This window comes from Festucalex cinctus, chromosome 1, assembly GCF_051991245.1.
Source record: "Festucalex cinctus isolate MCC-2025b chromosome 1, RoL_Fcin_1.0, whole genome shotgun sequence".
Classification (NCBI taxonomy): Eukaryota; Metazoa; Chordata; class Actinopteri; order Syngnathiformes; family Syngnathidae; genus Festucalex; species Festucalex cinctus.
In genome coordinates, this window is record NC_135411.1 from 42,013,536 (window position 1) to 42,027,586 (window position 14,051).

At 39.3% G+C, this 14,051-nt stretch overlaps 1 protein-coding gene across 2 annotated transcripts in view; it reads right to left on the reverse strand.

The window, feature by feature from the left end:
• Positions 1 to 14,051, reverse strand: part of LOC144029678 (glycogen debranching enzyme-like) — a 37,835-nt gene that overhangs the window by 1,438 nt on the left and 22,346 nt on the right. The window contains exons 14-34 of one of the 2 annotated variants that reach the window (XM_077535743.1): positions 13,398 to 13,561; positions 13,114 to 13,215; positions 12,039 to 12,194; positions 11,766 to 11,916; positions 10,707 to 10,831; positions 10,421 to 10,533; positions 9,908 to 10,042; positions 8,976 to 9,106; positions 7,811 to 7,947; positions 7,555 to 7,688; positions 7,273 to 7,448; positions 7,073 to 7,175; positions 6,849 to 6,972; positions 5,230 to 5,331; positions 4,990 to 5,101; positions 3,510 to 3,645; positions 2,884 to 2,996; positions 1,876 to 2,087; positions 1,349 to 1,446; positions 798 to 885; positions 121 to 254 (exon numbers count right to left, since the gene is read on the reverse strand). In XM_077535743.1, coding sequence (XP_077391869.1) covers positions 121 to 254; positions 798 to 885; positions 1,349 to 1,446; positions 1,876 to 2,087; positions 2,884 to 2,996; positions 3,510 to 3,645; positions 4,990 to 5,101; positions 5,230 to 5,331; positions 6,849 to 6,972; positions 7,073 to 7,175; positions 7,273 to 7,448; positions 7,555 to 7,688; positions 7,811 to 7,947; positions 8,976 to 9,106; positions 9,908 to 10,042; positions 10,421 to 10,533; positions 10,707 to 10,831; positions 11,766 to 11,916; positions 12,039 to 12,194; positions 13,114 to 13,215; positions 13,398 to 13,561 — 2,746 coding nt within the window. Of the gene's footprint in view, positions 1 to 120; positions 255 to 797; positions 886 to 1,348; positions 1,447 to 1,875; positions 2,088 to 2,883; positions 2,997 to 3,509; positions 3,646 to 4,989; positions 5,102 to 5,187; positions 5,332 to 6,848; positions 6,973 to 7,072; positions 7,176 to 7,272; positions 7,449 to 7,554; positions 7,689 to 7,810; positions 7,948 to 8,975; positions 9,107 to 9,907; positions 10,043 to 10,420; positions 10,534 to 10,706; positions 10,832 to 11,765; positions 11,917 to 12,038; positions 12,195 to 13,113; positions 13,216 to 13,397; positions 13,562 to 14,051 lie in introns of both variants that reach the window. The other variant, XM_077535742.1, reaches the window with a different exon arrangement.

Consider the following 14,051-nt stretch of genomic DNA (forward strand, 5'->3'; position numbering starts at 1 on the left):
GATGCGTTTTCCATGACTATGCCCATAATAAGATGTGGAAATAATACATTGTGCTGTATTAAAATTGAAGTTGCATAATATTTGAATGGAATGAGCTTCATTTTCATGTAACATTCCTACCTCTCCAGATGAGTATAATGTCGTGAAAGAACATTTTTGACCAGGGTCACCGTCTTGGCGTAGGTTTTTTCGCCAAGCTTTCTGGCAAAGTACAGTTTAGCACGCAAGAAGTAGCCAACAGGCCAAAGCCATTCCTGGACAAACACAAGAGTTTGAAATAAGAGATGAACTGATTAGTCCACTCATCCAGAGCTGTCCAACATACAGCTCGCGGGCCAAAACCGGCCCAAGTGGTTTCATCTGGCCCACAGGATGATTATAAGTAAACAAATGCAACATCTTCAGAAATCTGAGGTTCTTTTGTAAAATCATGTAAAAAAATATATATATAGTTGACTACAAAAAAATATTATGTCATTCAACCCTTAAATTTAAACAATGGAATGGCACTTCATGGTAAATGGCACTTCATTTATATATCGCTTTTCCACCTTACAAGTCCCTCAAAGCGCTTTACATTTTTGACTACCCATTCACCTACTGATGACACAGCATCGGGAGCAACTGGGGGTTCAGGGTCTTGCTCAAGGATACTTCGACGTGGTCACAATGGCATGGGATCGAACCCACAACCTGTGGGTTGGGAGACGACCACCATAACACTGTTCCACACCGCCCCCAATGACTGTCATTTTCCTCCAATGTCACTACCAATCATCAAACAAACTTTTTCTCACCGGTCCTTGATGGTAGTTGAAGCCCCTTGCCACGTTATAGTTGTCATTGTCCAGTGCATTGTCATACACACCACAGTAGACCATATCGCTGTAAATACACAAAATGCTACATCAGGAAGCAGAGTTTTAAAAGTCAATATTTTTTTTGTTTGTTCTAATACTTTTATACTTTGGTTGGTATACTATGGTTATACTTCACCGTTTGGCATACAGGCATAGAGTTAACATACTGTAAAAAGTTTACTGCTATGTATATTCTCAGGGCCAGTTTTCGAATGATTTATCTCTGCCTCATTTTTGTAGATCAGAAAAACATACAATTGAAACAGAAGTGTGTATTCATAGCAAGGGAGGGACATTACAAAATATTCATATTGCATCGTTAACTCTCACGCTACATCAGTGTTTCTCAATTCCGGTCCTCAGAGGGGGCCTGAGGACCGGAATTGAGAAACACTGCTCTACATTAATTTTTAGCATTTGATTGTTTTGATCTCCTCTTAAATTACATTTTCAAATGTTGGTAAGGAGAAATGAGAAAGATGTATTACTCAGAGTCAAGGGTTTTCATTCCTAGGGGTCCCAGTAATTTCTCCTCGGCCATTTCCAGAGCTTTCCAGGCCCTTTCCACTGTAAACATTTCTGGAGCCTGTCATTAAAAGAAAAGGGAGGGGAAAACAACAACAACAACAAAACAAAACAGGTCTGTCAGTACTTGGCTTTGCGCTGCAATGTAACATCGTCTATGTAATGCTGTGTTCGGCTGAAGCGGGTGAAATGTAATGATTTTCGACAGAGATGTTATTAAATAATTGCTTGCATGACTGATTTATGGGAGTGATAACTGCCACAGTGGCCAAAATATTCCTAATTAAAATTAAACTGCACTCTTAAAACTAACCACTAAAGGGTGCTAGAACTGCACAAATGGAATACAACCTTGCCTTTTTAACCGATGTGCTTGCTTTTACTATCGTGACATGACCACGACGATATAGTAGCAATTTTTATATTGTGATATCAGGATATTTCCGATATGGTTACATCCCTAGTATTACTGTAAGCAGTACCAACTTACCACGACCATGGCAATAGCAAAGTTTGGTCTCAGTTGATAGTCACACCAGGGGCTAGACGCTCCACAACTGTCCTTATAGATGCCTTTTTTGTGTACAAGCTCAGAATGCTTCTCGTTGGGGTCCATTGGCTCACCGGACACCCAGAAACTTGGCTCAAAGGACTGCTGGATCTGCTCATTCCATTTGGCGTACGAGATGAACACCTCTTTACCTGCAAGACGATGCAACCAAATCTGAGACTTAGTTTGTGACATATGCACCATTATCCATTTAATAGTATGTGCATATTTCCATGGGGAACATGCTGGCTAGTGGTTAGCACGTTCGCCTCACAGTCGAGAGCTTCTAGTTTCAAACTTGCATATCTGAGGCCCTATATAGAGTTTGTAAGCACTTCCTGTTCTTTTGTGAGATACATTTTTTGTCTTATCAGTGTTTTGTGGTTACGGTTAATATTCTGCCTTCGCAACACATTCTCAGCTTTCATACTTCTTTTAATCTTCTAAAATGTATTGAAATACTTGTCTTTTTGAATTCTGATGTTAAATTATGTAAAGGAGGTGCTGAACTTGATAAGCTTTGCTTCTTTCTTCTCAAGATTGTATCATATCATATTTATTTATCTATTTATTTAGATGCACCAGAATAAAGGGGACCTAACACTTGTGCAAACCATGCACCATTTTCAAAATTAGTGTTTGACACATTTATGTTTCTGGTTTTGCACAAAATGTGGAAAATCAACCAATACATTACCTGGTCCAATTAAAAATTGTATTTAAACAGTCCTCTTTAGCGTTGCGTTTACATTATGACATCACCAACACTACACTAATCACACAGGGCAATCTCCAAGTGTACTCCTGTCAAGTAACAGCTATCATGTCAAATTCTAGAAACCATCAATACTATGTGAAAACACAACAAGCAGCATCAAATCAAAACAATGAAACATAATTGGGCAAGAAATGTAAACGTGTATTTGTAATGTGCTTGATGCTATTCACCATTTCTGTGTACTTTTGCTCCATCATAAGGAAACAGCCCTTTGGCATGGAGCTCCACAATCCAGCGGATGGTTGATTTACTTAGACCAATTATCTCCACAGCTGCTCCGTCCCTGCATAGACAATTTCAACATAGGCAACTGCAAACTCTAAAAATGGGGGAAAGGAAATTGAGGCATTTGTTCAAAAATCTTTTGTTTAATATGCAATCAATGTTGTCTCTTTTGTCCTATTCCAGCAATGTTACAAAAATGTATTTCTTCATAGATGGTGTCACAACTTGCTATAGATAACTCACTCAACAGAAAACGTAGGCCCCTAAATAACAGCAAAACGAACAACTAAAGACCAAGATCAAATCAATCAATATTCTTAGGATATTTGGTGTTCAATTATTGACTTACTTCTGTCCATTGGGTTGTTGTCTGTCATTTGTTAAACTTCAATTGAGAGAACAAATGTGTATCGTAGCCCACCAGGGTAAAAGTAATTTATAAATAAAAACTTTTTTGTGAATTGCATTTTGAACCTTAACGCACATACATGCAGAGGAAAGGTTGGCGTCTCACCCATCTTATTTTTTTCAGCCATTTTATGGTTTGATCAGTGATCAGTCTGTGTGTTACCTGGGAGTTGCTGGGATGCCTTTGTTTCTTGCTCTGTCACTCTCTCCCATTTTGTCCATCCAGGTGCCACAGTTAAAACGGTTTCCTCCATGGACAAAGCCGGTTTCAGGATCCACGTGAATAACCACATTGAACCCTAGAAGGAAGAAGAACGCATTGAGATGGTGCTTGCCTCAGTACAGTGCTCTCTTTATACCTTTTTTTTTTCCCCTCTTTTTTTTTTTTTGGCAGCCGTATGCCAGTCATGTGCACAGGGGAAGACTTGTTAAGCATCAGGAAGCCTACTGCCAACCCCCCCACCTCCCCAACCAAAACCTGTATTTACAAATTGGAAGAAAGAAATGCTATCACCGGCAGAGCCGCGCTATTTGTAGGGTCTAAACTTTAGACCCAACAAATAGGTGCTTTAGACTCTAAAGCAACTAGTTGAATAGTCAACACTTAAACTTGACCTCTCTGCAATGACAATTACAGTTTGAAGTGGAGTAATGGTAAGTTTAACAACACAGATGTCTCACTAAAATCAACAGGTGGTTGCCACTTAAAAAAAATATGCAAGTTATATCCTCAAATACAAGAAAAGCACAAGTGCTATTGAACACCCATCCAAAAATACGCCTGCTAATGCTAGCTGATGAGTAGCCTAAATCCTCAAGTCAGCTGTTAGCGACTTCAGCCAGAGAACAGATTGGTCATTATGTGAATACTTAGGCACTGTGTGATGTAATTTTCAGTCGACAATTAGCAAAATGGCCGCCCCCCGAGATAGATAAAAGCTGGTGGATTTTGCAGCTTAACACATGTTCCACCACTGTAATGTTAATAAGAATACCGTGTTTAGACTAGTGGGGCTGCAAAAGAACATATTGTAAAGAAAATTTTAAATTTTATTTTCCTCTTTAATTAGGACTGCCATTGAAGTTGTGGCCAGAATTATAATAGTGTTGGATTTCTCAGAACAGATTTTATTTTGTTTTGACTTTTGAAATTCAGTTAGTTTTAAGTCATATTTAGAGGAGGTTTGTTAGTTTTTATTTTTTTTGTAAATATTTTGAGTTTTTCCTAAATATTTGGAGTATTTGGCGAGTGTATACCTGCGATTGGCTGGCAACCAGTTCAGGGTGTACCCTGCCTACTGCCCGAAGCCGGCTGGGATAGGCTCCAGCACCCCCACGACCCTTGTGAGGAATAAGCGGTTCAGACAATGGATGTATGGATGTTGGGTGTATATTAAAAATATGGTCACGAGTATTGTGTAATAAACAACAATTATGAAACGCCTGTTTGATCTTCCTTCTTCTGTGCGAACATACAGTAATCATACTCTCTCTTTTTTGTATGCGCTACTGCTTCCTGTGCCACAGTCAACACAGCCGTGTTTATGAATATGTTGCCACACTTCTGAAGTGTAGGTAATACTTTTCAAACAAACAAACAAACAAACAAACAAACAAACAAACAAACAAACAAACAAACAAACCTTCGTCTCTCATGTTCATGTCTATCTTGGGTCCAGCATTTCGCTCTCTGAAGGAAATTCCCTCAAGGTGACGCTGCAGAACTTCTTGGATCACATCATATAGCGGCTGCTCCTGTCCATAAACACTGTATATCTCAATAAATAATTCAACATGATGTATTATTTTTTGGATTAGTAGGATTAGTATTTTTGAATTACAGTAATTGTGGGAGGTGTCAATCGACACATGAAGGTACAAACCACTTCTCCTGGTACGCTGGGCTCACTATCGTCAGTTGGGTACATGCGTGTAACAGGAGACTGAAGGATGCAATGTCCTTGGGGAACATGATGGACATAATCCTGAAAAGTAATTAAATAGTATAGTATTGTAATGGATAATTGAAAATGGAGAAAAATGGCAAACAATGTGACACAGTTGACAACAGTGGAAAAACATTTCATGACGGCGTCTCCCATTTAGCATTCAAGCATGACACCATGTTGACCTTCGGGTAGAAAGCGTGGTAGCGTGGAAGACGAAAAAGCAGCAGTTACAGAGGATTAAAAACATGATACTGAACAAACAACCGCTGAAATGCAGGGAAAAAAACTTTCAATTTGTTTTCTGTGATGAGATTTATCAGTTGGCAATAAACATCAGGCTAATAAATTAAATGTTTAGTAAGCAGTAAACATTTTGGGGCATATTCACTAAGAATGCGCTGCGTCTGGTAATAGCGCGAAATATTGCACCACAACTGCACCCGCAGTCTGCGCCCAGTTACCCACCTATTCACTAAGGATATTGCTCTAATCATATACCGGCGCAAACACGCCCACAAAACTGACAGCTTGGAGCAAATTTGCACCTGATTTACCACACATGGCAATGGATTTGCGCCAAGAACATGGTTGTTATAGTAACAGTTGCCAGAAAGATGACATTATCAGAAAGCGAGGTTGGACCGAGAGTAAGTGATTCTAGCGCCATTAAGCTGTACAGAGCAGAGAGGACGACAACATTCATTCATAAAGCACAAATTACTGGTGCGATCGTTTTAAAAATATATAACTATTTTCAGAGGTTGGAGTGGGAGTACAGTATGCATCTGGCACGTAAGAATGATCGTAAAATGCCTCCCTGTCATTGCCGATCAGCCCGGGTTACATTATGTGTCCTAAACTAACATGGGAAAATTCCCCCCTCTCTCTTTCCCTCTCTGCGTGATCAGCCGCGCATGTTGTGCTGCAAATGACATGCAGTGCTCTCATGATCCCGGGATCGAGGTTGTATCAGGTTAATACATGCTTTCCAAAAACGTTATTTGCGTCACGCAAACGCGGTGTGGCTATTTGCGCTGGCGTTAGTGAATTAGATGCTGCATATCAATGAGTCACATTTGCATTGGGGTGGGCATATTTTGCGTCAATATATGCAAATTACCGAATTTACATACCCGCAAATAACACCGGCGCACTGTGACGCAATCTATTTGGCAACGCACTGAGTGACGGATTTCCCCATCTGCGCATGTTTAGTGAGTTAGGCGCTCCCAGATTGCTCCATTTTTGCAGGTTAGCGCGGTGCAAAGGAGACGCAAACGTTTAGTGAATAGGCCCCTTTAATTCCAAGAATAAAACATCAATTTAATGGATGGGTTATTTTTTTTTTTAACTCAATTTTTTTTCTCCATAATTTACCAATGAAACCAAATTGACAATGCACTTGGCTACTAATTGATGGGCATCAGGCAATTTAGATTCTCAGTTATAATAAATGCAAAGATCTTTTGACTGTCTAAATGAAAAGTGGAATTGTATTAATGCATTTAAATCCTTTAAACCCCTCAACAGTATGTCTGCATATTTGGTCCTACCTGGAGGCACTGCAGCCACCACCACACAGCATCACGGCAATTGTATCTAGCAAAGCGGCCCTCTCCGAGCAAGTTTGGGATCAAACCATGACGTAATGTCCCTGCGAAGGCCAAGATGATGTTTCTAAGGACACAGCAGAAAGCCTCATTTATTGTTCAATTACTGTTTCCAAACAGGAAGTCATACAATGACATGTAAGAATCACGCAGATTCATATGCATACCGGGCTTCAATGTGCCTCCCAGTAAGCAGCATCAGCCCTCGCAGCGCAATAAAAGTGTCTCGGCCCCAGCAACGGAAAATCCCAGTAGAGAAATGAGGAAGACCTGATAGAATATATTTGAATTAGTACCATGTGTGAGTAGCCTTAAAATTACTTCTTTTTTTTATAAAGCCATCAAAAAGCTTTCGATGTTCGGTGACCTGCAGCCACCGTCACACAGCACTGCTCCTTCTGTCCGGTTATTGGGCTGATGCAATACGGAACGTTGTCAAGTTTCACTGATAGCGGAGGAAGGGCAGGGAAGCGTCCGACGGCACACATCTGAAGTGATCCCAACGCCAAGTGTCGCACGAAGCTTGAGCCACTCTGGACAAAACTGAATAAAAGGCAGAACATGTCCTCAGCCCTCAGATTGTACTGTGATTTGATTACGTTTCCTATTAAAAAGGACTGTGCTCAAAGGTGCATAATTACAAAACTACCTTGACATGAGTTTGTAAGTTGCATCCAGAGCTGTGGTGAAAGTTGATACAAGGATAGCGTCAAAGTAAGAAGGAATGAGATAGCGTGGGATGTGCTTCAGATAAGCAAACATGGCCTCCAGCCATTGTCCAACCTGCACACATTAAATTATGAAATTAATGAAGCTGTTTCCATTATGCAAGTCACATGGTTCTTTTTCGTAGTTGCTTATAATCATGCATTTACATATAGCTTTTATGGCTATTTCTATTTTACCTGTGCTAGAGGTCCTTCTCTGTGTATGAGTCTATTGGCGATATATTCCATCAGCCAGTCACCTTGTCTGAGGTTACCACACACAGGGTGGCCCAGGTCATTGTTGGCACGAATATCAGCTAAAACTGACATCAGCCCTGCAAAGACACAATATTCAGAATCAGATACTGGTTGACCTGAACTTTCCCGATTGCTAATAATGACTCAATTCGATTTAAATTCCATTGCGCCACACTGAAATAATATTACTCTATTGTTCAATAGCATACACACAAATTGCACTGTAAAGCTACAGATTACCAAATTCTATCTTGACATAGATTTGTTCCAAAGATTATCATTACATTATAGCTGTCTGTACACACAGATACAATCAGCTGATTTGGTCCCCATTTTGCCCCATTTCCGATCAAGGACGATGAATGGCAGACTATCTGACATTTGAGATTATCCTATATGATTATCTTGTGGTCTGAGGAGTGTTAAGAGTGACTATATTCGAATAACAGGGTCCAAAACGGGTCGGGGCTGACAGCCTTTAATGTTAAACGTGTTCAAAATTTATGACCAAATGCCTTTGTGTGTGGGGAACGTCTGAAATCTATTCTATCTATCTCTATTCTATGAATTGTGACATGGGGATAAAGGAAAACGGACATGAATAAAATAAAAATAAAAGTCCCGCCCGACACCTGATTTTTGTATGAAAGTAGGTTCCTTGATGGCAAGGAGTGTTTTCCAAGGAAAGGTGTCTTTTGCCATCGCCATATTACAACACTTCCGACTTGGAAAAAATATTGGCGCAACATATCCAGTAGACAAAATTAATCTTTGTTTTTGATACATCATGTGTGATCATGTGAGATTTCTGCCTCAGAGGACTTTTGAGATTGGTGGAAGATGTGTGTGATGTTCTGTATTAAGATTATCAGAGCACACAACACACAAAACATTTAAAACCTTATGTGTGTACCAAGGCCAACTATAAAAGCAACCCGACATCTTAAATTTGGTGTTTATCGTCTGTAAATCCAGTGTTACGATTACAATGGCAACTCTAAACCTTTTCGCATGGTCCTCAATTACTCACAGATCGCTAATCACGGGATGAGGACCAAGGCTTGCCGCGGATAAGGAAAATTCACTGTACTCCAAAATCACTTACCTTGGAGGCCTGCATATTTGAAGGTTCCCCATCCTGGAATATCGTAACAGCCTCCACCATCCTCTTGCTCTTCTGAATCGCAGCGAAATAGCAAGACATTCATGTCTGCTAGCGTTAGCTTTGACATCAACCTAGGTGAAAATTTCACTCAAGTTGATAAATACTGGACAACATAGTGATGCTCTAAAAGACAAAATCACTCAAATAAACTAGTCAAAGCATTTTTTAAATTACTTTAACTGAATACAACCATTTGCTGCTCATTAGGCAATATCTTTTACCAACTACTGTATTGCCTTTATTGTGTTAATTAGTGTTGTTCCTATACCGTTTTTTGGCCCCCGATTCCGATACCCAGCTTTACAGTATCGGCCGATACCGATACCATACCGATATCCCTAAGTTTTTTTTCCCCCTCAACATGAAAAAGCTGTCCTGCCATTTGTTCAGAGCATTCACGGGCCAATAGGATATCTTAGATCGGCATGAAGTGAGCATGTCACATATCAGTGAATGTCATGCACGAGCAAGACACAAGACGCTGCATCCAAATTCCTATATTAGTGTTGGAACTAATGGTATCGGCATGTTACTTGTGAGTACTCACCGATAATGATACCACTGTTTTAATGCAGTATCGGCTCTGCCGATACCAGTATCGGTATCGGAACAACACTAGTGTTAATATCATCAAAGCCAATGGACAGTAAAGAAAACTACTACTGCTACTACAACAACTACAACTACTACTACTACTACTACTACTAACAATAATTTTATATTGTGCTTTTCTGGACACTACGGTTGGCAAAACATTTACAGTAACATAAATAGTGAAGTTTTCCATTTCACTGTACGGTGCAATTTAGCTTGTTGAATCTCAATCAATAATATTAACAAGAGGATAACTGTACATATTGATAAGGACTTACTGTGCCAAAGGCATTTTCAGGGCCTCTGATGGGTTTTCATCTGCTATACTGCCTTTTCTGTATTTTAGGCTAAATTGGGACAGAAAATACCGGAGTGCTCCAACCAACTTCTGCGCTTTGGGGTCCAAACTAACCCTATAACGAAGAGAAAAGGTTTAGCATCTTGTGATATACAATTGTGATGAAAATAATATCAGTGTCTAAAATCATGAGTAGAGATTGAAACCTTTCTACTGCACTGGCAACACGGCACATTATATTACAAATCATAACATTCAGAAAAATTGTTTTATTTACTTTATAGACAAATCAAAATGCTGCATAAAATGAACAATCTTTCGGATTTCCCATTTCTGAGAATAAATTACTGCCATGTAGCAGTATTTTCTCTGAAAAACAGTATTGGCATTATTTTAAACACAGCTGTATGAGCTAAATAGGTAAAGAATGTTCAATCTGGCATGAAATATTTCGTGTCAGGATGCAGTTTTGTGTGGGTGAGTGCTGTCCTACCTGAAGGCAATGACACTTCCCGGTGTCAGTTTCTTAAAGCTGATTTCCTGTACAAACTCGGATGGACCTTTAGATGTCACTCCAGCGTGTTTCACCACTGAGCTCTCCTCTAACTAGAAATATAAATGTATATTAAAGCATAAACTTTTGTGATAACTGGCATCAACATACAAAATTAATTACTATTACTAAATCAAATGAAACAAATCAATTTTCACTTCAATAAAGAGAACTCTGGCATGCACTCAATAATAATAATGCTGAACAAAACATGCATTTTACTGACTGTAATATGATCTTTTATCTCAACGGTGTATTCAGGCATGCCATTAATGTAGTTGTCATCCTTTTGGAAACTGCCAGCATGTCTTTCCACTGTCCTTGCTTCCAACACCACCTCTTCAATTTTTCCTGGATAGAAAAGATGGATAGGGGGATCAATGCATGACAAAAATAACATAACATTTAAAAAACAAACAAAAAAAAACAAACAAACCTACATTCACAAAATAACTCATCAGTAAAATAAGAACTACAGGGTGTTCCAAAATGGTTGACCCTATTCTAAATGCCCATATCTCGGAAAATACTTGATGGATCTTAATAAAACTAAACACACTTTATGTTGAAGGTCATAAGTTTTATTGGTTAAATTTACAAAGAAAAGTACAAATATCTGTTGGTTCTATGACAGATTTTCATAAATGTTCAACACCAAGTGTCAGGTTATATTTTGGAATTACAGCCCAAGTGCTTTTTAGGACGTTCAGAACTTCCTTTCCTGTGTTTTGTGTAAGCTTGATGTTCCACACCAAAACTTGAAACGTTTCTACACAAGCTGTGAAAATTTGAGGTCATTCCAACGAAAATTGTAAAAATTATTGGTCTACGAAATGGGGTCAAACATTTTGGACACCCTGTATTATTACCTTGGAAATAAGTTGTAAATGCTGAAACATGATTCATGATCCCCAAACAAATGCCGAAACACACTACAATCATCTACAAGCATCTTAAAATTATAGCGTTCACATTTTAACCATGCTTTTTCATTAACTTTATGATGCCCAAACGCCATTTGAACCAATTTCTTTGTATTTCTGCTCAGCATTGTCTTTATCTGCGTTGACATGCAATTTCTTTGTAAACTGCACTGTCTAGCAGGAAATCACAATTCCCCTTGACATTATACACATACTTAGAAATGCAATAAAATGAAAGACATCATATTAACATCAACGCATGGCCTTTGAAATATATAAAAGACAGACATGCGTATCTCTCATCAAGGGCAAAAAGACAAATTCTGCACTGCAACTATTTGTGTTGCGTGTGAATCTCCTACCAGGTATGAACATCGGTGGCACATCCGTTCTATACTGGTGTGTTTTCGGGTCCTTGAAAGCTGTCCTACACACTGCCACCACTGACTGATGGGTGCTGGGACAGTGGCGAGTAATAGCAACAATATCTTCATCAACCTGGTCGACATAGACCTGTAGAGGTGACAGATTGGAACAGGCAACTACGTTTAGGACAACAATGCAAAACACCAAACACTTGGCCTGATGCCCCTTGCCTTTAAATGGGCAAAGGTTAAATCAAAGAAAAATGATACCTGTATGAATCCCTGAGCAGCCAGTTCTTGATGCAACTTATTGAGTGCCAGTTTCCCAGCAATGATGCCAGTCTGTGGTCCAACCTCGCTGGCGCTGGTCACGGAAGCAGAAGGGTTCCACTTCGGGTAGAAACGCTCCTCTTTAACAACAGAAATCTACACATACAAACAAAACAATACATTGGAATGCAAAGTGCAGCAGTATTAGATTGCAGTGGTGTCAAAGTCCGGTCCTCGAGGACTCGGGTCCTGCATGCTTTAGAGGTTTCCCACGTCCAACACAGCTGATTCATATTCAAGCTCATCAGCAAGTTGTGCAGGAGCCTGATAATGATCATTGAATCAGGTGTGTTGGAGTATGGAATCCTCGAAAACATGCAGGACTCTGGCCCTCGAGGACCAGACTTTGACACCTGTGGATTATATGATAGTGAAATTGTGAAAAATTTGCAGGGAGATGGTGAAAATCCATTATCATGCCGGTCAGTGTGTTGTCTGCTTCATAGTTACTTGTGAAAATAAGCAGCAGGTATTGTTATTGCTCACATTTATTATATATTTTTTAAATGTATTATTCTGTTTTTGTGTTGTATTTTATTTAATTTTATTATTAAAATAAATCCCACACTATTGAATAGACCTCAAGTGAGGTATCAAAAGATGTTGTATTCCAACACAATTCCCAAAAATGATTCTCAATCTGCCTAAGCGCATTTATATTGATTTGTGTTATCATAGTAACTGTGTGCTACTCGTCTTTCAAAATAATACCTGACTGCAGGCCACAATGTTAACTCCTTATTGATCTGCATTTGTGGTTTGTTTACTCAGGATGTTAGCATTGTAGCTATTTTGGACATGAATTGGAAAGGCCCCAATCTGTCTACATAATGTCTCACATTGCAGTGCCAAAAACAAACATGAAATCTAAGGAACTGTCTGGAGACCCGTTTCAAATTTACAATGGAATTTTGTTTCTAAATAGATTACAACTGGTTTACCCTTACGCTCATTTTAGTGGCATTAGACAGATTATAACATGTACTAGAAGCATGTGTATGTGTGTGTGCATAACCTGATGTGGTACTAGTTCATCATATCCTCGGGTAGAGCCAGTAGCACAGCAGGCCATCGAGACCATTGCAGAACTGGGAAGCGAATCAAGTGCTGAACGCAGCTGCACAACAGACACAAATAATGTTTTCATATTATTTAATGTGCACTACTAAGAATCTCTTCATGGTACTTTAGGGGAAAATCTGATATACATTATTGGTCTGGAAATACTTGCAAATATAATTGCGTTAAAATGATCATTTTTGTAGCAAGTTTTGTAATTATATGCTCTTGATAAAACACCTGTATAGGACATTCGTTGTCATGGGTTACATCAAGGAACATGGCATGGGCAATGCAGGGCACCAGTGGGCGGAGACTTGGCTGAACAAACGCTCCAACTGGTTCACCACCATACCGATAGACCAGTCTGCCCTCTTCATGGCTATCGCCAGCTGACATGGCCTCTAAAAGATTAGACAGAGAAGGAAAACCTTGTGGCTTTTAATGACATCACAAAATGGCTTACTTTTTGGCTGCCGCACAACGAGCAACGCAAGCGAGTGGGTAGTTGGTAAACTGTTGTGGAACTAGTTTTTAATGTTTGTTCGACGACTAGTTTTGCTGCAATTTCAAATTCAAAGGTGAATGATATTCCAATGTTGCAGATGAAATGGCCAATCAAAAATGCCCTTTTGTATCACATGATCTTTCGCAACAAAAATGATACCAATACATACACTCACTGTACAATGTGTTTTACAATAATTTATTATTATTACATGATCACTATCAATCCGCTTCTTCCTTGGCAATCGCAGTATGTTGTTGTGGTTCAATAAAATTATAATATGGAGCCCTTCGAAACAAAAACAGAGGTCGCTGTTTGGCATTGCGGTCAATCTGTGGTCAGGTGTGCGCGTCGGCTAATTAGTTTCTATATCAGCTGTGTTCAGT